This window comes from Hemiscyllium ocellatum, chromosome 5, assembly GCF_020745735.1.
Source record: "Hemiscyllium ocellatum isolate sHemOce1 chromosome 5, sHemOce1.pat.X.cur, whole genome shotgun sequence".
Taxonomy (NCBI): domain Eukaryota; kingdom Metazoa; phylum Chordata; class Chondrichthyes; order Orectolobiformes; family Hemiscylliidae; genus Hemiscyllium; species Hemiscyllium ocellatum.
The window spans coordinates 45,912,605-45,938,499 of NC_083405.1; the positions used below are offsets into that span (position 1 = coordinate 45,912,605).

Genomic DNA, 25,895 nt, shown 5'->3' on the forward strand with positions numbered 1-25,895 from the left:
GGGGGGCGGGGGGGGGGTGGTGGTGGTGAGGTGCGGGCATAGGTTTTGCAATTCCTACGGTGACAGGTGAAGGTGCTGGGAGGAGAGGGTAGGTTGATGTAGGACATGGTCCTGACAAGACAGTCAATCTATCAATCTTCCTTCCCACCTACCCACTCCACCCTCCTCTCCAACCTATTACCATTACCCCCACTTCCATCTATCTGTCACACTCTCAGCTACCTTGCCCCCTCCCAATTATCTCTCCACCCCCTCGGCTCACAAGCCTCATTCCTGATGAAGGACTCTTTCCCGAAACGTCGATTCCCCTGCTCTTCGGATGCTTCCTGACCTGCTATACTTTTCCAGCACCACACTCTCGATTCTGATCTCCAGCATCTGCAGTCCTCACTTTCTCCTACAAATCTAACATGTGACAAAAGATGCTTTGGACAGAAAATTATAGAGCCGCACTTAATAACTTTTTATTTAGAGGAATTCATTTAGAGCATGTAAATAAAGGTTTTTAAGGAGTTAAAAAGCCTTACTTACAATTAAGGAGCAGGCAGATTCATAAGCTGTGTATGCGCGAATAACACATCCCAGAAATATTTAAGACCAATCTCCAGTGAGTGCAGATTATTCCATCATGTTCCTGGTTTGTGTCTTGTAGATGAATCACAAGCTTTGTGAAGTCAGGAAGTGAGGTGGTCACTGCAAAATTCATAATATTTGACCTGACCTTGTAGCTATAGTATTCATACAGCATGCCTATTGCTGATAGTAATTGCAACATGGGGGAAACCTTTGGACTTACTTCAATTTCTAGACAATGTCAATCTCAGGATGTTGATAACGGGGAGTTCAGTGACGGTAACATCAAGGGATGATGTTTAGGTTCTCTCTTGGTGCAGATGGTCATTGCCTTGCGTACTACGAACGTTACTTGCCGTTTATCAGCCCAAGCCTGAAGGTTGTCAGGTCATACTGCATATGTACATGGGCTGCTTCAGTTTCTGTAGAATAGCAAATGAACTTGTTGTACAACAATTGGCAAACATTCCCACTTCTGACCTTATGATGGATGGAAGGTCAGTGATAAAGCAGCTGCAGATGGTTAAGCCTGTGGTACCAATCTGGGGACGTTCTGCTGTGATGTTCGGTGGCCTGTGGATTATCAGATAGATAACTCTGAAAATGCTTTATCATGTGCTTTAAACGAATATTGCTATCTGCATATGAAGCTAATGTGGAGTATCTCTGCGTTATGGCTATCGCACACACACCAAGAAATTGCTTACTCCAAGTAAGGCTCTTTAATTCCTTTGCAAAGTAACACTCCCCCTTCAAATGTTCTAAATAAAACTCTGTACATAAAAAGTTATCAATACAATATTTTGGCAAAGTATCGAGCACCTCTCTCTTTAAATGCTCATTCTAGACTGGTAGCTTCTTTTTTCCCTGATGTCAGGCCATGTGATCATCAGGATTCATAAAACTCGAAGAAAGAATGCCAGTCAGGTGAACTTCTGAACTGTGGCTCCCAGTGAGGAGCAGGATTAAATCTTTACAAACTCAATATATGAAATAATCCTACATCCAAAAAATGTTCAACCTATTGATCTCAGTTATATACTTGAACATAGGTACCAAAGATAAAAAAAGTATCTAACTCCACACACCATTCAATGACCCAACATATTAACATTAAGTCCTGTTAGCTCATGCTTTCACAATCATTTTTTGCACATAATCATTACACAAATTGAATGATGTATTTTAAGGTGTTCATTTCTATTTATATTCTACTTAATAAATATTTCTTTCAATCATTTTTGAATCAAGTCTAAATGTCAGAGTAAATACTAAATGATTATTTTCTGTTAAAGGATACGAAAAATAGTAAGACTTGGTGATGCTTAATGGCTCCCAATAATCCAATCAAAGCGATGAAGAAAAGAAAGATTCCAACTCCAATCACTCCTGCGACAACAGAGAAGCTTGTAACAAGTCCAAAGGTTTTGCCCCATGCTGCAATTCCAATCAGCAACAGGCTCACCAGCTGTAAAAATAAATGCATAATTTTAGAATTACAGAGAGAAACTTTTATCGCATTAAGCTAAAGTTATATGGTTATAAATCAACAGTGAGGGCTCTTGTACTTCAGTGGTAGCGTCCCACCTCTGGGTCAGAATGCCCAGGTTACATTTCATCTGCTCCAAGGTGTGTTGTAACACAGATAGATTTTTTTAATCAATCTATAAGTTAATAATAAAGGAGATTTTTTAACAACCCATTACACCTATGTTGGATCAATCCAATACTAATCTCACTTCCCAACATTAAATTTGGATTCAAATATTATTCCAAATGTCCCCTCAAATAATGCAACTATTTTGGCTTCAACCTATTTGCAGGGCAAAGCATTCTCTGGTTTCTAATGACACTCTAAATAAATATTCTATTCCCTCCCCTTCCTATCAGCGTTTTGCCCAACTACCAACAGGAGAAACGTTCTTTTCCTAGTCACTATTAAAGCTTCTCAAAAATGTCTAAAGGTCTGTATTAAATCTTGTCTTAATCTGTTCCAATGGAAATAGAACTGTATCGAAAGTCTCATTCTCAACTAATTTCCCTCTTAGAAATTCTATATGGAATAGTCTTAATCATTTTAATATCATTCCTGCACAGTGCACTGCACACTAACCAATAATTTGTATAAAAACACCTTTACTTCTTTTACTCTTGTATATTTAAATTTAGATGATTTAAATTATACTGGCCTTTATCAGCATCTGCAGGCTCTATTAGCATTTGCAATTTCAGAGAATTATGTATTTGAACCCATCAATCTGTTCATCCACACCTTTTAGTATTTTTCATTAAGTATATAAATCATGTTTGCAGCTTTTCTTTCCATTATGCATTCCCTCAAAAGTTTTTACATTGCTTCCATATTTCAAGAACATTCTACTAACTTGTGCACAAATGTTTTACTTTCATAGCATACAATCTTAAGTTGCTGATGGTAATATTTCTATACGTTAACAACAAAAGAGGATCCAATTTAAGACATGTCCAAACTCCTTCAATCCAAGCAACACAATTCACTTCAACTGTTTCCTTCATATCAATTCAGTTTGTATCTATCAAGCTACACTTTTTCTTATATAACACTCTTGACTTTTCTAACAAGACATTTTATAATCATTTATGATTTTTCAGATTATATACACACATTGTAGTGCACATTCTCAATACTATCCAAATGGCAATTTCTTCAATGTTGATTTATCAAACAGAAGCTGGCTTTAAAAATATGTATTGACTGTTCTGAATTACAATAACCTTACAGGGTCTTCTTAAATTATGGTTTAAATTATGCTTCTTTAAAACTGTGCAAGAAATCAGGGTAAACTTAATTCCAAGGCTAATGTTGAAATTCAAGATACAACCTCGTTCCTATTCATTTAATCAACTTCACATGTACATGAATATTAAATGTGCATACATGATTATGACTTTTAATAATATATTTTAACTGATACATAGCCTTACTAATCTAAACATTTCAGGAATGGATCAGTATCATTGCTTCTAATGGAATGAATGGCAAATAAATATTTCAAATTCTCGAAGGAGGAGTCATTATTTAGAAATAACATGGATAAAGAAACTTAATATCAAAGCAGAATCTTAGAGGAAGATTTTAACAGAGAGAGAAAAAAAAATCCCCATTCCCACTGTTGCAGAAATAATCATTGTTTCCCTCAAAGCATTACTAAGACTATTTACAGCAATCTTGCTTTGACACAATAAAAAGAGGTCATTGTTAGCTTGTTTGCTACGGGAGATGAAGTACAAAAGTACCAAGCAACATGATGTTATAATTTATCCACAGACTGAGGGCTCAAATAACAATGTAGTGTTTAGTACTCTATAGTAACTTGCCAAGAATTATAATGTATAATTACTGTTTTACACGGATTTGGTAAAATTCATTACACTATGTTTATAGGGGGAAAAAAGGTCTATAAATTCAACATATTAGTATGTTCTTTTAGAAAAAAAAATCCAAAAAGAAGTTACCAGTCTCATCTATGATATAACAAACTTCACAGTCACCCTTTGCTGCATTTGTGACAGCAGTGTCTTCAACTATTTTGCATTCACCCTCTGGAATTTGTCTCAAACTATTCTAATACTTGCTTTCATGACATTCCTCACAATCCATGCTTTTGATAAGGCCTCAGAATATTTCCAATAGCTTTTTCATTGTTTTGATGTCCCTTTCTTTCATTTTGCTCCTTGAAGTGCTGCAGAATGTCTTTTCATGCTAAAGGCAATTGTCTAAAAGTAGGTTTTGCTCTGTCTATATGCTTTTGTACATATTATTCTCAATATTAAATGTTCCTCAGACTTATCCATATGATAATTTTAGGTAGTATTTCTTTTCTACCTGACCAGAAGGAATATTTAATACACCTTTAAACACTTTGCTTAAGGGCTTTCAATGCAAACTTTCCCTTATGCCCTTTTCTGGCACATACTAATCAATTTTTCCCATGCTTACCAAATAATTGTTTTTAATCTTATTTAATCTGTTAATTTTAAACTTTCACATCTGTTCCAATATGATGAAAAGACCATGCTCTATTTGATAAATGTTCAGAATACTATCATAACAAAATTGTCTTTAAATTATCTATTTCTTTTTCTTAGCAGTTAGTGTCTACATATTAAACCTCAACGGTGGCTGATAGAAATGTATAGTCAACTGTACATATCACACCTTCTCATTCCCCATGACAAAGGTATGACATTGCACTCTGTGTTCAATAGATTTAGAAGCAGCCATGCTTTTCTACCTGCCTTTAAATGCTAGTCTAAATAAGCCCAGTGGTTAGATTGGAATTTAATTTTAAAAATAATTGACTTAATTTACAGCACATTCCATTGCTTAATTATTAGTTAAACTGTATTTCACCATTCCTGCCCATGACTGGATTCAGTGCAGTCGTGCCTAATGTGTAGTGAATCTGACCATTTTTAATTATGTGCAAACAGGATGCTTCCATCAATTAGAAGACTTGTCCAAAAAATTTCACTTTTCAAAACTGAAGCTTAAAATCATGCAATTTCAACCAGGCATGTGACCTGTAGATGAGGAGGAATAGAAGGATGCTTGTGGACAGAGAGGTGATTGCACAGGGATAATTAAAGAAACCTTTTCTGAAGATGCACTGATAATAACCAAATAAATAGGAGTGAAAGTAACCAAGAACACTTCCAAGAAACTAGATGATGGAAGAGGACTGTCAAAAATGCACAGCATTCAAAATAGATGAAGAGAACAGAGCAAAGAAGCACCATCATAGTCACAAAAAATACCATTCATTGCTGCTTGGAGAGATTACACTGCTGTGGGAAAGACAAAAACCTAACTGGGGGAGAAACATGAGAGAGTAGCAGAAAAGTTGAACATTGAAGGCAGTTAGAGGTGGGCATTAAATGCTACCCCAGCCAGAAGCACTTCATGATCCATGTACCAGGAATCACCACATCTCTTTGGGCCGGTATCTTTATCTTTTCATTATTTAAAATCCCATTCTATTATTTTTTAGATCTAATCTGGATTTGTCAACACTGAAATGCAGTCACACAATCTACCAACATTTCTACAGAAATTATTTGACCTACATTGTTTGTAATGATAGCTATTATGTCAGTGGCAAATCTGAATAGGAGTGTTTCATTGTAATCAACTAAGTCCTTGATGAATACAATGAATAACTGGGGCCCCAAAGATCCTTGCAGGCAACACTAATGAATTCCTGCTATTCCTTGCTCATTATCCCTACACTCCATCTCCCTCTGCTCTGTCTGCTTTAGAACAACTATCTATATTAACTTTTCCATCAGAGGTCTTCCTTCTACTTCCTAAAGTCCTTATGACTGCCTACTTGAAAATTTACCATTAGGACCTTAGTCCTAACTCTGTCAAATTACTATATCCCAAAAGTACAGATCCTTCAACTTCCAGTATTGTTGCTTGTGTTCACCGAAATGGAACCACTACTTCTCACATTCCTTCAGGCATGCTCTTAATCAATTTATCTCTGTGCTAATTTGCACATGGCTCAGGTAATAACCAACAGATTATGACCCTCACTGTCCTATTCTTTAACACAACTCCAATTTCCTGGCATTCTCCAAACAGGATCTTTTGCCTACCTTTTCCCACATTAACCTCACCAATACTCTTTCAAATTAGTTCCTTGCTTCTAGAGTGCAGCCAAACCATCCTTACTTGAAGGTTCAAGTCTGTATTAAATGGGCCACTCCCCGTCAGGACAACAGTAAACAAAGAACAATGGGCCTGAAAGGTCTGAAGTTCTTTCTAATCTAGCTGCATAATTGTAGTCAAATAATTATTCGAAATGACTTCTCTCCCTCTTCCTGAAATGTTATCTCTGGCGTCACCCAAGGATCAACCTTTACTTCCTCTTACTGATATGATCCAAAGCCAGACCACTAGTTTTCAAATGCATGCTAATAACAACCAGCTCATCACTGCCTTTCTCAACTGCTCCACTATTGCAAAATTATCAGACAGCTTCTCTGATATCCAATATGGTTGTGCAGAAATCTCCTCCAAATAAATAGTGTGAAGAGTAAAACCATTGTTTTCAGTCCGTGCTCCAAATTCTAGTCCCCAACTACCAACTCTATCATTCCCCCGACAACAGGTTGAGATAAACCAGTCTCTTTGCAATCTTGGTGTCATATTTGATCCTGAAATAAACCTACAACTTCATTTTATTCCATTCCCTAAGACCGTCCATTTCTACCTCCATAACATTGGTCAGCTTCACTCAGCACAGCTCAACCACTGTTGAAACCATCATCCAAATCTTGCTTACCTCCAGACTTGACTACTCCAACTTGTACATGGCAGTCTTCCAACTTTCTACTTTGTGAACTTGTAGTCATCTAGAACTCAGGTGCCCATGTTTGAACTCTTAGCAAGTCCTATTCCCTATCAGTCCCATGTACACTGATCCACATTGGTTCCCAGTCAAGCAACATTCTGACTTAAATTCTCATCCTTTTATTTAAATCCATTTGTGTCTTCCTACTCCACAATCTTTAGAGATATCTCCTGTGAAGCAACTTGGGCATTTCATTTGGGCATTCAAGGCACCATATAAATAAATGATATTGTTGTTAAGTTGGGAGATGAAACATTGCCAAATTTCTCACTTTACATCACCATCCAGCAATTCTTGTAGAAGCTGCACACCTGGACATTGGTTAGTAGCTTGCTGAGACTTATCACTAATGTTCACGCATGAATCATGTTTGAGATGAGTCACTGCCTTCAGGACAGAGGAGTAAACCAGGGATAAATGAAAAATAGAAGTCAGTTCCTTTTTCAATTTTTATTTTCCAATGTATCCTACTGCAAACATGTTTATAACTCAGCACATTTTGTACTTGAAACATATTTTTTAAAGTTGATGTACATTCATTCAAATGAAGCTATTATTTTTGCCATACTGAGTGAGTGTACTGTGCTTCAGGTTTCCAGGCCCCACTACTGAGCACCACACCATGAGACACATTGAGTGCACAGTGTGTTTTGTGCTCCAGAATGCATTCCAACTGCATTGTTGCTGTATAAAATATGTGCAGTAAATATGCATAGAACTGGTTATGCCTTCCTTATCATGAATAAGCTGAGTGTTCATGAATGTAGCTGAAATTACTACACCACCTTTTGATTACTGCAAACGAACGTTGCCAGGGTTGATTTGAACTATCGGGAGAGGCTGAACAGGCTGGGGCTGTTTTCCCTGGAGCATTGGAGGCTGAGGGGTGACCTTATAGAGGTTTACAAAATTATGAGGAGCATGGATAGGGTAAATAGGCAATTTTTTTTCCCTGGGGTTGGGGAGTCCAGAACATGAGGGCATAGATTTAGGGTGGGCGGGGAAAGAGACCTACAGAGGATGGTACGTGTATGGAATGAGCTGCCAGAGAGAAAGTGGTGGATGCTGGTACAGTTGCAACATTTAAGAGGAATTTGGATGGGTATATGAATAGGAAGGGTTTGGAGGGATATGGGCTGGATGCTGGCAGGTGGGACTAGATTGGGTTGGGATAGCTGGTCAGCACGGATGGATTGGACCGAAGGATCTGTTTCCATGCTGTACATCTCTATGACTCCATACAGTTTGGTTTCTTTCTTTGGTTAGCCATGACTTTCTAACAGAACCACCTTTTGGGATACAGTTGTTGACTGTAGCAGTTGGTGGGGACAACTTAAGCAATAAAAAAATCTTACTTTAAACCATGGATACACTGTACATTTTATAGCTCATTGTGAACATTAGCTCAGCAATGTGTTTTTCAGGACGAGGTTTCAAATTATGGTTGAATTTACTATTGATTATATTGGCGGAAAGGTCTTTTGCTGCTAAGCATTGTATTCCACAATGTCATTTGCTCCTCCATCAAAAATAATTGATCCACAACTAAAGTTTTTAAAAATGTCAATCTGTGAATCACTTGTCTCAATTGCAGGACTGAAATTTCAAGTCTCACTCCGGAATGTGATCACCAAAATCAAAGCCGATACTCGAGTACAGCTTTATAAAATCTAAGAGGCATCTTCACAGGAGGCTTCTTACACTGAGGTCCCACTTAATTGCTCAGGTGGACTCAAAATCTCGTAACACAACTGTGAGGAAGAACAGGAGAGTTTTCCCTGGTGACCAACCCAATGTTATCTTTCGATCACCATCACACTAATAAGATGATCTTGATATTATCACATTGCTGTCAGATAACGGAGTGTAAATTAACTACCATGTTTCCTATATTATAGCAGTAACCAACCTCTCAAAAATACTACATCAACTGTAAAGGTCTTGGAGATGTCAGAAAAAAAAGCACGATATCAATGCAAGCTTTTCATTGTTTTATTCAATGAGCCAGAATCCCTCTACAAACTGTACGAAAATCTACCTCACACAATATCAGCACTACATAAGCAGAAATGATGTTCGCAACCTTTTGTATGCATACATTACCTTTAAGAAAGTTCACCTTTAAGAACTCACTATGCTAAATGTGCGCTATGTTGTAACTCTACCTGGGACATAGTCAGTCACTCGTCAGAAATTGATTATTAAACCATTATTAACATGACATGCCTCACTTCATTCCTCATTGCCATCTAAACCTGGCAATTGTATCATTAAAAGGCACCCAAAGTAAGCTGCTTTGGAATTAGAAACATTTCAAGACCTCTAAGGATTTTTTTTTAAAATGACTTACACTTATTCCTTATCCCAACGCAAACATTTGTGGAGATAACAAGAAGGGGCTCTGTGGTGCAGCAGTAGTATCCCAGGTTCAAGTCCCACTTGTCCAGAGATATGTAATAACATCTCTCAACAGGTTGATTGGAAAACGAGGTTAAAAAAATGAAAATAAAAAGGGTCTCTCTGGCACAGTGGTAGTGTCCCTGGTCTCTGGCTAAGGTTCAAGTCCCACCTGCTCCAGCAATGTGTAATAATATCTCTGAACCGGTTGATTGAGAAAAATAGATACAATATGTATCTTTGTCACTTTTTCTAAATTATGAAGGCAATCATTATAGCTTGTAAATGTGTCTATAATCTGGAGTCAACAATTTACAGTATAACCTTAAAATATATTCCTATGCTAATCCTTACAATGAACTAATTAAACTGTATTCAAATTATGAAATACAATTTCTTTGTTGCCTTAAAATGTCTCACTCCAATTATATAAGCTCTATATTTCGACTGCTAAAACTGCCCTGCATCATTATTCATTAAAACATTAAAATATATTAAATTGCAAAGCCTGGGTGTTTAGCATATTGTGGTAAAATACAATTAGTTACAAGATAAACGCTGGGCTGCAAGATGATTTTTTGAAATAAGCACAGTACTTTAGGTGTTGAGAGAAACAGAAATCAGGTCGAATGTGCACGTGACTTGTATCACATGCACCACCACCTGACTGAGCAGGAAACTAAAACATCAGCAAGAATTCTCAGTCTAGAGGCCTAACTCAGTGACCCATGCTGGAAGTCATTGTTAAGGAAGTGATATACTTCATACAATAAAACAACGCCCAGAATGCTACTTTTAACCTTGAACATGTATTTTTCTTTTCTTTTAGTGCTTATAACTTATTTATTCACAATCTTCCTAATGTACTTATATTTTTTGGCAAACAACTTCACAAGAACCTTCCATTCTGCAGTAATTACATCACAACACCTCAAAGAGTGTCCACACCAACAAGTGTGTTGCAGTGAAACAAATATTTCACAGAAATGCAGATTATAGCAGAGCTATTATATAGCTGTTTTGTATCAGTTTATACTCCTGTAAATGATGCTTATGTTTCTTCAGGAACTCAAAATGCAGCATGTCACAAAAGGTTCCATACTTCACTTGGTGTATTTCAAGCTCAGCATCATTATCAAGCCTGTTTTCTGATGACCCTTTCACTATTATGGAAAATTTTTTTTAAGTTTAAAAAAAAACTGTTATGCTTGGCTTCAATGCTTTTTTTAAACTGTAGACTTGTCTTTTGATTTGAAACAAATTCTGTTCCTCTTTCCACAAATGCTGTTAGACCTACTGAGCTTTTCTAGTACGTTCTATTTCAGATTTGCACCATCCAAAGTACTTTGTATTTAATATTCTCCTGTTTATAAGAGTGACTATTTAAACGTCAGTGCTTCCATTACAGTTTAGCTTTTGTGCTTTACTTATCATATATATATAAAAAAAAGATATATATAGATATTTATACATTTTTTTTAAAAAGTATGTCCTTCCTATTCTAGGATAACTGAGATATTCTTGAAAACAAACAATTGTGCTCATATCCTGCCGAGCCTCACTCACCTCAATTTTTCCTGTGAACTTTTCTTATTTCCTAAACATGGAATTATGCCAGCCACAAAATGTTTGTATTGCTCAGTGTTGTGAACTATTCCTCATATGTGGTGTTATATGCCACTACTTTATTTCTCCCCATGCCATTTAACTTCACATGAATAATTGCTAATCAGTTCCTATCTGTCCCTTTCAATATATTCCTAATCTTTCCTCAGTATTTACTGTTGACAAATCATTCCATACATATTGTACTTACAATATACTACCCTACTCATTTTCCTGAGCAGCAACTACCTTTGACTTGAATTTGAGACATATTAAAATTTCTTTGCCCAGATTGCCCTCTCTGGTTTTCTCATCATTTTCTGGGGAATTTTCTTTTCAATTTTGGATAGAGTTTGAAATCTGTTGGAGGGTAATTATCTGGGGCATTTACCAGCCTTGATTGTTTTACCAATGTCAATACACTCAGTGCCTTTAATTACTCAGCTTCCTTCATTATTTGTCCTTCTGCCATGACAACACTGTTCCTTTTTGTACTGGTCTCCAGCGCTAATGCACGATTGTTCACTGATGCTCTGAACTAGCCATAATAATTCACTGAGATGACTCACAATGAAGTTATTACAAACTCTCATGGTTAATGTCTCTCCCTTTTGAATTTACTACAAATGTTCACTTTTGTCTCCCCTGAAAGGCCCTGTATTTTGCTTTTTAAGACTATTAATTTTGTATCTTTATCAGAATTGCCATCTACACCCTAAACATGTCATACCATGCTTGTATGAATTTGGCTGCAAATCAGTTAATTGATTTAATTTTGCCATTTCAAAACTCATTAATAGTTGGCATGCTCCCATTTTTCAATCATCGTTTTTTTCCCCCACAGAATAGCTGTGTGCACTGTCTCTATGACAACTTTAAAACCAGTTGCTTTCAGTTGTGGGGATTTTACTCAATGACAGAGGGGAAACAAAACAGAAATCTGTAAGCAAGCTGCTGACAAGGAGGAAGTCAAGATGTTATGTACTTTCCAGAGCTCAATTTCCTATTTTTTTTCAGAATTACAGTAACCCAAGCCTTTGCGTGAATTGCACAATTAACTGAAGAACATCCCTTTCCTGAAGAAAAATTATGTAAACATCAATTCAGATGTTAATCTTTTACTTTAGAAGTCATTTTAAATATTCACATAAACAGCTAAATATGCAGCCTGAACAATTTTCTTACACAATTTTCAGTACACTATAGATTAACATTGTAGTTTAGCATGCTTCTAATGACGTGATAGAAAATGATTGCCAACTGACATTAATTACAATTTTTTTTGCATAAGTTCAAACCTAGATGAAGAAATGAAGCCATATACCAAGCAAAGGGCTTCTTAGTGAGCAACTGGAAATTCTGTTCTCTCTAAATAATTAACTCTGGTATGAATATCACCTACTGAAACCAAGGCATGTAATGACCGTGCTTGCAGAGAGAAACAAAACTAATTTCTTTCCATATACAATATACCAGATCATGACAATATACCAGATTTCATATAGAAATTTAAAGATTATAATGAGCTAAAGATTTCACAGACATTTACGTGCTATGCCTGAACCATGGTGACATTTGGCTGAATGTTTTGGACGAGGGAAAAATAAAATGTAGGTCACTCAGATCATTGAGGATGTGCTGCCAAATCAGGGAGATACAATTTTCCATCGTATTATTCATAAAATTCATAAATTGATGGCGTGAGATATGGCGCTACCTCTGTTCTCTAAGAGTAACATTTTGACAGCTGTGTGAAATGAATTGCACCCTAACATGTCCATCTTTTCCTCAGCACTCTTGTAACAAAATGAGCTTAAATGTTGCTGGTACACAACCAGCCAGTGCTGAATGATACGTGTACACGCCCAAGCTCATAGCTTCCTTAAGATTTGAGTGTTCATACAAAAGCACTACCAGGAATCGTGTAAGTGCATGTAACACATCCTGTAACCTTTACTGCTGGGAGGAGGGAAATAATGCGGCGGGTTTCGAACATATTTTTCGAAAGCCACATGGACAAACTAAATAAAAATATAAAAATCGTCCAGTGGACTGGGTACTGAAAGACTGACGGCGCCCAGACTAGTGAAAGCACGATCACCTAAACAATAACTATCCCCTGTAGGACACACAAAAGCGGCCGGAAGGGAAATCGGCGCTTCAATATGTCATTGAAAGGTGCAGAGGAAGAATTAAACTTCAGGAGAGAAATGGTATTCTCACTCGTTTCGCTCGAAACCCAGCGAGAACGCTGCCATATGTCTCTGTCTGACAGTGCCCCGGTTACTCACAATGTACAGCAGGTTCAGGACACACAACGAGTTCTTGGAACAGGTGAAACCGCCGCAAACCATCTTCAAACGATGAAGCCCCAGCAGCTGATCAGCCCCGAGGAGGAGACAGAGGTGGGAGACAAGTCGCCGGGCTGCTCGCCTGCCCCAGTGTATTTTTTTCTCTCTTACCAAGGCAACCCCCCCAACTATTGGCTTGAAAATGCCGCAAAGCCGGCAGCTCTCACTGTCAGAATGCAGGATCTCACACACACACAGAGAGAGAGAGAGAGAAAGCAGCAACTCCGCTCAATACGCAAGCGCTGCCGCCTGCAATCAGCTGACGCTTGGGTTCGGCCTGAACCTCCCAGCTGCTGCCAGTCAGAGGGAGAGACTGAGACACAGAGAGAGAGAGAGGACAAGGGAAGAGGAGGAGACCACACACCCCCACCCCCTGAAGGCAGGCACTCAGCAGTGTCAAGGAAATGTCAGCACTTACCTGGCAATGTCAGGAAGGAAAGCCATTGGACACCTGCAGCGGCTTATATTATTTATATTTGCACAAGTATCAGAATATGTTTCAGACAGAAAGCTGATTTACCGCCCACTACCTAAATTGGTTATTATTTTTGCATGAATATCAGGAACAGGTTTTAAGGGAGGCTTAGACCCTCAAAGACTGGGCACCATTACGAGTGTGAGCTGACAAACATTTATGAATCGTTCACACTATGCATTGGGGCATAGTTGATGTGGATTCCATTAGAATATTCCTCCATCAGGTCCTAGTCCCATGGGATCTGGCATTACTGATGATGCCGTCTAATGTGGATATTAATCCTGGGTACACCTTCCCCAACTATTTCATCCTGTCTGTAAATGGTCTACATTATATGACAAATTCCCTCTACTAAATTCATTGATCCCATTCCTGAGTCTTAGAGATCGATTCTAAGATCATTGCCTGATCATGTTCTCATCTCCTTTGGAAGACACCTAGGATCAGTGTATTCCTGGAGATCCATTCTTTTAGTTTGCCAGTCTGAGTGCCCAGTCATCTGGATAATTGATCCTGACCTATAAAGGTCTTCTGCTGGTATGTACAGATTTCCTTCTCCTGAGAAACCCCTAATCAGTCTGCACAAGGTAAGAAGACTGGATGAATTCATTGGCTTTCTAATATTGGTTCTGGACTCATTGAGTCTCCTGGCTGAGGTTTTGGCAGGTCGTCTGCCCTAGATTAAAATTGTCATTCACATTTTAACAATTTAATAGTTCTTTAATATAATGTGCAAAAACAGACATCTGTAGGCATACTATACTCGGATTTCCAGAAGGTATATGTATGATTAGATTAGATTCCCTACAGTGTGGGAACAGGCCCTTCGGCCCAACAAGTCCACACTGACCCGCTGAAGAGCAACTCGTCCAGCCCCATTCCCCTACAGTTACCCCTGACTAATGCACCTAACACTATGGGCAATTTAGCATGGCCAATTTACCTAACCTGCACATCTTTGGACTATGGGAGGAAACCAAAGCGCCTGGAGGAAACCCATGCAGACACGGGGAGAATGTGCAAACTCCACACAGAGAATTGCCTGAGGTGGGAATTGAACCTGGGTCCTTGGTGCTGTGAGGCAGCAGTGCTAACCACTGAGCCACCGTGCATAGTACCACAAAGATTATTACAGGAAATAGAAGCATATTGTTTAGGGGGTATCATATAAACATGGTTAGAAAATTACTGGCTGTCAACAAAAAAAGAGAAAATATGTACAAATGGGTATTTTCTAATCAGCAGGATGTGACAAATGGAGTCCTAAAGGAACCTGTATTGCGGTATTACAATTTTTACAATTTACATCAATGACATATATGAGGGGAGTAAAGGCATGGTAGCTAAATTGGAAGATGAAACCAAGATAGGGAGAAAGGTATTTTGTACAAAAAGACAGAAGGAATTGGATATGGATATGCAATTGTATATGGATAGGTTGAGTGAGTGCACAAAAATCTGGTGGATGGCTTATAATGTGGGAAAATATCACTCCATTTACAAGTTTGCTGATGACACAACTATTCAAGTTCGGATTTCAAAAACACAACACAATATAATTTGTTGTTGTTGTATCATCAGTCTTACCAGACTACAAAAGCTGCTCTCTCATTAGAGAGAGAAGAAACCGGTGGTGATTTAACCTGACTGCCACCAGACCTCAGGTGAGGTAAGAGGTTGAGAAGGAGAGTCCTTCATGGTAACTTCAAATCGATGATGGGAATTAAACCCATGCTGTTGGCATTACAGAGCTGCTGTAAACCAACAGTCCAGCAACTGAACTGAACCGATTCCCCACAACAGAATACAGGAAAGAGATTGAGTGTTTAGTGGCAAAGATAACAATCTATCCATCAATGTCAGCAAAATGAAGGAGCTGGTCATTGACTTCTGTTACAACATGGGGTAAACTCTCCTGCTTAATTTAAAACCAGCAACACAGAAAAGATTTATCCCATGCAGTAATCTGTAAAAATCGACTGGCCAAGAATTATTTCAAGTAAAAATAAACAACTTTATTTCTTAAAGTAGAACAGAGAATAATTAACTAACCACTATTTTCAATTTCTTTCTCTAACCTATCTTTTACCTTCCCTTCTATAATACTAGCCTGATAAAACTCCTAATTAACATTTACAAAACAACACTTTTTATCTCAAAACCAGGCAGCTGTAGGTTCTTATCTTTGGATTTTCCTGTGTCATCTTTTCGCTTTGTTAGGAATTTCTGCATTACAGGTTATTGATTGAAAAGGGACTTTTAAGAGATATATTTTTTCAAGCTGTCTCTTACATGCTAGGAGTTGGCAGATCTCTTCTCAACTGTTCAATTTTCCCCAGCCTTATAACACAGAGCATCGAATTGTGTCATTGGCTTTTAAGATTGTCAATACACTCAATCCAAACTTGATTGGAAATTGGTATTTTTATCAGGGTATAATTTAAGCTGATTGGCTGGATTCAAATTTGTTTTTGTCTCCAGGCAACAAACAACTCAAGTTGTTCAACCCAGTGTCACATACATTGTTGCCTTATTGAGAACATTTAGTGTTGTTCAGTAGTTCTGCTGCTTTTAACTCTCTTAAAGGTACACCCACATCTTCATAACACTTCAGGAAACAGAGTAGAGTGTTCTCCCCTCTCTACATCAATGGTGCTGAGGTGAAGACGGAAGAGAGCATCAAGTTCCTGGGGGATGATGATCACTAACAATCTGTCCTGATCCACCCTTGTCGATGTGACACTCAAGAAAGCACAACAATGTCTGTACTTCCTCAGGAGTTAAGGAAATTCAGTATGCCCACAAGGACTCTTTCCAATTTTAATAGACAAACCATAAAAAAAACATCCTATTGGGATACATCACAAAGTGGTATGGCAACTGCTCTTCCCAAGATCAGAAGAAACTACAGCGCACTCCATCATGCAAACCAGCCTTCCATTCGTTGACTCCATCTATCCTTCCCACTATCTTGGGAAAGGAACCAATATTATCAAAGACATCTTCCATCCTCATTATACTCTCTTCCACACTCTTCCATTGGGCAGAATATATAAAAGTTTGAATACGCATGCCAACAGATTCAAGGACAGCTTCTTCCCTGCTGTTATCAGACCTTTGAATAGATCTGTCAAATGTTAATTCTGATCTCTGTCTCTGCACGGTAACACTGTATTCTGCACTCTGTTCTGCTATCCTGATGTCCTTCAGATGGTATGATCTGCCTTAATAGCTAGCAGAACATTTTTCACCATTTCTCAGTACATGTGACAACAACAAAACAAACTTGCATTGGAGGTGTTAGTAGATTGCGACTTAGAGTGAGTGTGCTGTCTTATGAGGATGGGTTGAACAGGCTGGGCTTCTTTCCATTACTTTGTTTTACCTCACATTCCATCTACGGTCTGGGAATTTAATTCACAGGAGATGATTCAGGTTTTTGTGTTGTATCTCATAGAATCCATAGATCATAGAATCCCTTCAGTGTGGAAGCAGGCCATTCAGCCCATCAAGTCCACACCAACACTTTGAAGAGCATCCCTCCCTGACCCACCCCATGCCCTATTCCTGTAACTTTGCATGTCCCACATCTAACCCACATAACCTGCACATCCCCAGACACTAAGGGCAATTTAGAAAGGCCAATTCACGTAACCTGCACATCTTTTGACTGTGGGTAGAAACTGGAGCATCTGGAGGAAACCCACGCAGACACTGGGAGAATGTGCAAACTTCACATAGGCAGTCACCTGTGGGTATAGAATCAAATTTGGGTCCCTGGTACTGTGAGGCAGCAGTGCTAATCACTGAGCCACTGTGCCATTCCAGTTCCTTAGATATGTTTCTACATCCTGGCAATCTTCCAGGGAGAACATTCGTACTCTCTTTTAAAATTGAGTATATTCCCCACTACAAAGTTTCCAGACAGCCACTGAATTGCCTTCACAGGCACATCAGGTTTGCATGTCCTTCTTTAAGACCCATTGTGTTGGTTGGTCAGTCTGAGTTCCCAGTCATCTGGACAATTGGCCCTATCCTATAAAAGGTCTTTTACAACAGTCTGTATTGCTTAAATATTTAATATATCCATAAATTATTCAGGGCTATGATCTATTGTCATGACATATGGTACCAATCCTCTTTTTCTTACACCCTTTATGGCACCATTGATTTAAGATATTCCTTCATTTGCAATAATTGGTTGGATCAAAATTTCAACCAAGTGGAAAATCTTTACATTTACACAGGAAGAGCTGAATCTTAACTTCCAAAAAAGGTGCATAATGGGATTGTGTCAGATTATGAAAGTCAAGAACAGAAATGGACTTAGCACGAAGCCACCCTCTTCCAATTTTAAGAGATGATGGATGAAGGGCGGGAAACAAATCCACTCATGGGAAGCAGGTTTGTCCTTTAAATGTTATAATTGGTCTGTGTGCCTTGATTTATCCAGCCTGTTTTGTACACAGGTAGCTTTGGGAATTCAACAACTGGAAGGATGTCAGTACAGCTGAACCTCTATTGCCTACCGTCTCAGCAACCAGCAAACCCAGTAAAGTTTATATCGTTGTTTCAGTGCTTGATTGTCTGTGAGATTTCTTCATAAGTAGCCGAATTAAATGTAGCTTGTGTTTATTTAGCCACAATAACATACTTTTCCCAACTTGGTTTAAATATTTCCCAGTCGCATCAGGAAAACATTGTGCAAGGAACTCAACTAAATTCTGTTCAGCTGCAGCCCTCTCAACCTTTATAAGTCCCTTCTCCCCCAGAGCTTATTTAAATATCACAACGATTAGTTATTCCACTATTGGAATACTGCATGCAGTTCTGGTCTCCTTGCTATAGGAAGGATGTTGTGAAACTTGAAAGGATTCAGAAAAGGTTAACAAGGATGTTGCCAGGGTTGGAGGGTTTGAGCTAGAGGGAAAGGCTGGGACTGTTTTCTCTGGAGTGTCAGAGGCTGAGGGATGACCTTATTAAATCATAAGGGGCATGGATAGGTTAAATAGGCAAGGTCTTTTCCCTTGGATGGGGCCAGAGGGCATAGGTTTAAGGTGAGAGGGGAAAGATTTAAAAGGGACCTAATAGGCAACTTTTTCTCACAGAGAATGGTATGTGTATGGAATGAGTTGGCAGAGGAAGTGTTGGAGGCTGGTACAGTTGCAGCATTTAAAACATGTCTGGATGGTACATCAATAGGAAGTGTTTAGATGGATATGGGCCAAATGCTGGCAAATCGAACTAGATTTATCTAGGATACCTGGTTGGCATGGATGAGTTGGACTGAAGATTCTGTTTACATGCTGTGTATCTCCACATCTCTATGACTTAATCGAACATCCTTTCTCCTGCACAATTTTCTAAAAATTTAGTCATCTGCTACATCCTCCTGTTAGTGTACTTGTTTGCACATGGGACTGGGAATAATCTAGAAATGACTATTTTTGAGGTCCTCACTATCTTCCTATCTCGCTGCCAGAGTTCTGACTGCAGGACCACATCCCAGTTTCAATGTGGACCATAATTGCTGGCCACCATGTTATGGAATAATTTAAATCAACACAGGTTCTGATCAATATTCCAAGCAGACTTTATTGCACTGGTGGGGAAGACAATCGTACCAGGGACACCAAGAAACTTCTCCAATGAAACAAAGGATACAACTGCTTTATATACATTTATTCATGTTACATCACTTCTAATGTGAGCCAATCAAATCACGTTACTATCATATCACATGGTCACATTGTCAATTTAAAAGTCAAAGCCATGGCCTTGTCACAGCTACATTTATATAAGTAACAGGATATCTGTGGTATGCAAGGAACGTCTGTTATCTTGAGATTTGTGAACTCTGTTCTTGCCTTTATCTTATATTGGCACTTGCTATATGTGATTCTGATCATCAAAAAACCCACTTGTGCTTTTTCCCTTATCACAAACTGTTTGTTACATTTCCATTATCTCACTGTTAACCTTTTCACCCCCAGATACATTCTTCAATTCTACCCCTTTCACACTGTTAAAATGGTCTGCAGCCACCAGTGATATTCTCAACTCTGGTACTCAAGAATCATCATAGGTTCACTTCTGTGGCTGCAGAATATCCTAACTGTTCCCTTAACTCTCAGTTCACCTATCATTATTGCTGATCCAAACTTTCTTGTACCCACCTGAATACCCACCCAAGGCACCATGGACGTAATTCTGGCTACACTTTGCACATAGTCCACCACTTTCAACAAATATAGTGTGGGTAGTTTTCAGCTAACATGTGTTCTGGCACAGGATTTGCTTATAACTTCATTTGAAGTAATAAGGAACGTTATTTTCAAGATCACTTACCTCTGTTCACAATAGCGTGATTCCAGCAATGATCGTTTCATGCACTTTGTTCTGCGCATGCACGATGTCCGTGCTGGTCTTCGTGCCATGCTGCATATGCGCGATGTTAGTGCGGGTCTTCAAACCATGCTACGTGTGCGCAATGTCAGTGCCGGTCCTCGTGCCATGTTGTGTGTCCGTGATGTCAGTGCTAGTCTTCATACCATGCTGCGTGTGCACGATTCAGTGCTGGTCTTCATGCCATGTTGCGTATGCGTGATGTCAATGCTAGTCTTCATACCATGCTGCGTGTGCGCGATTCAGTGCTGGTCTTCATGCCATGTTGCGTGTGCGTGATGTCAATGCTAGTCTTCATACCATGCTGCGTGTGCCCGATGTCAATGCCGGTCTTCGTGCCATGCTGCGTGTCCGTGATGTCAGTGTTAGTTATCATACCATGTTGCGTGTGCGTGATGTCAATGCTAGTCTTCATACCATGCTGCGTGTGCGCGATTCAGTGCTGGTCTTCATGCCATGTTGCATGTGCGTGATGTCAATGCTAGTCTTCATACCATGTTGCGTGTGCGCGATGTCAGTGCCGGTCTTCGTGCCATGTTGCGTGCCCGTGATGTCAGTGCTAGTCTTCATACCATGCTGCGTGTGCGTGATTCAGTGCTGGTCTTCATGCCATGTTGCGTGTGCGTGATGTCAATGCTAGTCTTCATACCATGTTGCGTGTGCGCGATTCAGTGCTGGTCTTCATGCCATGTTGCGTGTGCGTGATGTCAATGCTAGTCTTCATACCATGTTGCGTGTGCGCGATTCAGTGCTAGTCTTCATACCATGTTGCGTGTGCGCGATGTCAGTGCCGGTCTTCATGCCATGTTGCGTGTCCGTGATGTCAGTGCTAGTCTTCATACCATGCTGCGTGTGCGCGATTCAGTGCTGGTCTTCATGCCATGTTGCGTGTGCGTGATGTCAATGCTAGTCTTCATACCATGTTGCGTGTGCGCGATTCAGTGCTGGTCTTCATGCCATGCTGCGTGTGCACGATGTCAGTGCCGGTCTTCGTGCCATGTTGCGTGTGCGCAATGTCAGTGCTGGTCTTCATGCCATGCTGCGTGTCCGTGATGTCAGTGCTAGTCTTCCTACCATGCTGCGTGTGCACGATTCAGTGCTGGTCTTTGTGCCATGTTATGTGTGCGTGATGTCAGTGCTAGTCTTTGTGCCATGCTGCGTGTCCGTGATGTCAGTGTTAGCCATCATACCATGTTGCGTGTGCGCGATTCAGTGCTGGTCTTTGTGCCATGTTATGTGTGCGTGATGTCAGTGCTAGTCTTCATACCATGTTGTGTGCGCGCGATGTCAGTGCAGGTCTTCGTGCCAGGCTGCGTGTCCGTGATGTCAGTGCTAGTCTTCATACCATGCTGCGTATGCGCGATGTCAGTGCTGGTCTTCATACCATGCTGCGTATGCGTGATGTCAGTGCTAGTCTTCATACCATGCTGCGTGTGCGCGATGTCAGTGCTGGTTTTCGTGCCATGTTATGTGTGCGTGATGTCAATGCTAGTCTTCATACCATGTTGCGTGTGCGCAATGTCAGTGCTGGTCTTTGTGTGCCATGCTGCATGTGCGTGATGTCAGTGCCAGTTTCCGTGCCATGCTGCACATGCGCTAATGCCAACAGGTCAGCTTTCTGTGAGAGCTGATGTACAGAGAGCAGCTTTCTGAGAGAGATACATTGAGCAGCTTTCTTTTGAAAGGTACACTACTCCAAGATTATCCCTTTCTCGAAAAAAAAGGAGGGGCATAATGTTACGTACCAGGTCAGACCCCTTCAAAATAAATTAAGAAGGTAAACCCTAACTTTTTCTTATTTTAAAGGCAGATTTGAAGAGGGTGTTCTACATGCGGCTTTAGGCCTTACAGAATTTATTTAGACACTACAGCTGAAATACCAACAAATGAAAACAGAATGTAAAGAGCTAACTATTGGAAAATTTATCCAACCCAGTACAGCAACTTAATTAAGGAACTGTTCCAATTCAGTAACATCCCATTGTGACGACACTGCTCCTTTAACACAATTATTCTGTCCTTGTTTTTTTCCACAAGAGGTTGTAAAGGCAGAGGTTCTGATATATCTTGAAATATTTACTTGAGAAGGCTTTTAAGCCTTTCTTTTAAAACATGTACAATGAAAGGGGAGTGGCCAGTTTTCCCAGTTCAGAGTTGGGTTTGGTCTAGTTTTAACAAGCAGTCTGTTTGAGGATGCTGATTAAGGAAACAGCTCCATGCTGATCCTGACCCTCTGTGACACCTCTCCTGTAAGAACCTGTGTTTGCTGTTACCTTTTTTGCCAAGAGAGTGTTTATGGGATGCTGCAAGTATTTGGAACCACATCGTTAAGTTGCGATAGAGTCAACTGGGGTTTCAGATAGGTTAAGTTGTTCTGAGTTCAGTTCTCTTTTGTTCATATTTCGTTCAGTAATCTGTCCCTAAATTCTGTTTTATTTAAAACTGAGTGGTTGGGCCAGCTGCATCACTCTTGGAATACCCACTTTACACCTGCTTAAAACAATTTGAAAAGGTAGGAACTGGGCTGCCTTCTTGAAATATTTCGAGGGGGTCTGGCCTGCTCCATAAAACCCAAAAACACACTCTTTGGCAAAAAGATAAATTGAAACTCATATTCTTGTTTCAGGGGGATTCAACATCCAGAGAGATTTTAGAGAGAAAGTCAGCCAGGAATCGTACACTGAAGCTTGCAACCTTTCCTGGAATCCAGCATCTTGTGATTGCCACAGCTAAACCAAACTAGAAAAAAACTTGAACTGGGAAAACTGGCCACTCCCCTGCCATTGTGAAACTAGGCTCTTTCTAGACCCCTTGCCATCCCTGTCTTTATGACCTCTCTTTAAAAAGGTCCAAGAACAAAGTGACAGCAACTTCACAATAGTGACAAGAATGTTAACAAGAAGTGGCCTGGTGATAAAATTGCAGGTGATGAAAGCAAAAGAAAAGTTATAATTCTGGAAGAGAAGCTAAATATTGTAAAGCATTTTGAGCATAAGGAAATAATATGTGATATAGTTCACTTAACATGAATGAGGGACTCTACGCATCATGATAACCCTCCGTCTCTGCATGAACAATATTTTAAAAATATACTGTGATAAATTTACTTTTTGTTTCATTGATAAATACAATTTATACCTTCATTCAGGGTGTACTATACTTTATGTTAGACTTTTGGGTTATTTTTGAGTGATCATGAGGGATATTTTTTGCTGATCTGCCCCTACCTGCTTTTCCTAGAGACACCATTATTTATATTAAGCAATTTTCTGTAAAGCGAGGTTTCCCTGGAATGCAACTACAGCATTATAGGAGGACTAACTGTACTAGATACTGGTTGGAGATTGAAATGTATTCAGGGGATTTCTGCACGTTCTACCTATTCCTGTCTGACTCTGCTGATCATTCATGCATGCTCTGCAAGCATATCCTTAAGCTGAAGAGTGAATGTTTGAAAAATTCATTTGCAGGATGTGGGCTTCACTGGCTGAGCCAGCAGTTATTGTTGGTCCCTAGTTGTCCTTGAGAAGGTGATTGTCAGCTGCTCTCTTGAACCACTGGAGTCCATTTGCTGTAGACCCACAGTGCCTTTAGGCGGGCAGCTCCCTTTATGGATTTTGATTCAGCAACACCGAAGCAATGGCGATATATTTCCAAGTCAGGGTGGTGAGTATCTTGGGGGGGATCTTACAACTGGTGGTGTTCCCTACATTTTTCCCATGGCCTGTCGTTCTATCCAAAATTAGTCATGGGTTTGGAAGGTGCTATCTAAGGAGCCTGGGTAAACTTCTGCATTGCATCTTGGAAATGATGAACATTATTGTTACTTAGCATTGGTGGTGGAGGGAATGTATGCTTATGGGTGTGATGCCAATCAGGTGGACTGCTTTATCTTGGGTGGTAATCAAGCTTCTTGAGTGTTGTTTGAGTTGTACGTTACATCTGGGGGTTATTCCATCATATTACTGACTTGTGCCTCGTAGCTGCTGGATAAGCTTTGGGAAGTCAGGAGATGAGTCACTTGCTGCAGGATTCCTAGCTTCAATGTCTATTGTCCCAATCAAGTATTCTTATCTCAGACAAGATGACAATACCACATCAGTGTTAATGTCCAATACCCAATCTCTGATTAGGTAATGATGAATTCCATGGATTAGTTTACTTAAAATAATAAAGCCTGATATTAGTTATTCAGCATACATTATACGAACTGATTTCTGTATGTGAAACTTGCTGGCCTGCAGCAGATGAACTTTTAGACAAAGTTGCTATTTGAGATATGCGGGATAATATTCTCTGTGTAAAGGTTACGTCTTTTCAAGGAAAGGCACACAAATAGCATTGTTCTTCTTTCCAACAAAAAGTTTAACTATTTACAACAAAAATGAACCTATGAATCTATATGACATTTAGCTAATTTGTTGATACATTCAGACCTCATGACGGCAACTTCATTAATCATTAATAATCTACTGTTGTTCAGTGATATTGTTTGTCATTCCTATTTGTTTTTAGAATGTTGCACTGTATACAATCGAGGGAGGCAGTTGGGAAGCTGGAACAGACCCAAGATGTCCTTGATCCTCCACACTGTTGTGCAGTTATGTGTATGGCCTCATAGGATCTCAGTTCTGAGCGCATTCTGAGCATCTTGCCTGGTTGTCATTTACCTTCTGTCGAGTCCTGAATGGAAACTTACTGTTCCATTTGTACTTTTGACAATCTTCTATTTGCATTTTTATCATACCCATTAGTCATTTGCTCTTGCAGGTTTATAAGCTATTCGAATCTCAAAAGGAGTTCTTTTAGTATGAATGTGAAAACTGGTGCATACTGATCTGCTTGTGATAGAATTATTTCACTTATGCTGTACACCTCTATGACTCTAAGTGTCACTTTCAAATGTAACATTGCAATGTATATGCTTAATATTTAGATTTTTGAGACTGCCAAGTATGATTTCAATGAGACTGTTAGACCTAGGATAACGTGGGGAAGAGGTTATATGACAACTATTTCATCTTTCACGCATGTTCTAGAATGGCCTACCAATTTCAGCCATTGTCTGTAATGATGTGTTCTCTGTGTATGTTCAACATTGAGCTTAAGCTGTGTATTTGACAGTTACGTTTGATGTTTTATGTAATTGATGAATGATTGATACTTGGAAGTCAGCAGCAACAAAATAGTCATTGAGAAGGATACGAGAAAGGTCAGATGTGAGTTTTGACCAAGGTTGGGCAGAGACCTCATAAGGTATTATTTCCACTTAACATATGTTGTTAACATGCACCACAGCTCTTAATAAAGGTTTCATTGCTATGGCTGAAACCTGGCTATTATACTGACTCTCTTGTAAGCCTTCACATTCATCTAATCGATGCCCATGTTCAAGTGATGAAGATGTTGAAGCATACCAGTTTGCAAAGACTCTGGTATGATGGCCTGCCTGCATTTAAAAATGGCTCCTCAGGAGATGTCACGCTAATCCCAAAGAGGCCAATTTGGTGTCACATGTTTGTGGTCATTATGACATGAAATGAATCAGGCCATCCCTGATGTTTTTCATTATTCTTGGGCAGATTACGAAGTGCGTCTGATAAGACCATCAGGAAATCTTGGCAGTGCACTAGCCAATCACTTTTGCCAAATCATATTCAATCATTTATAGTCATTCTCCACTGCAAA

General features: G+C 39.4%; 1 protein-coding gene across 1 annotated transcript in view; it reads right to left on the bottom strand.

The window, feature by feature from the left end:
* Positions 1–13,643, bottom strand: part of tspan13a (tetraspanin 13a) — a 44,563-nt gene extending 30,920 nt beyond the window's left edge. Inside the window, exons 1-2 of the mRNA XM_060824734.1 lie at positions 13,265–13,643; positions 1,874–2,041 (exon numbers count right to left, since the gene is read on the bottom strand). Coding sequence (XP_060680717.1) covers positions 1,874–2,041; positions 13,265–13,327 — 231 coding nt within the window. The 5' untranslated portion in view covers positions 13,328–13,643. The remainder of the gene's footprint in view (positions 1–1,873; positions 2,042–13,264) is intronic.
* Positions 13,644–25,895: the final 12,252 nt, after the last annotated feature.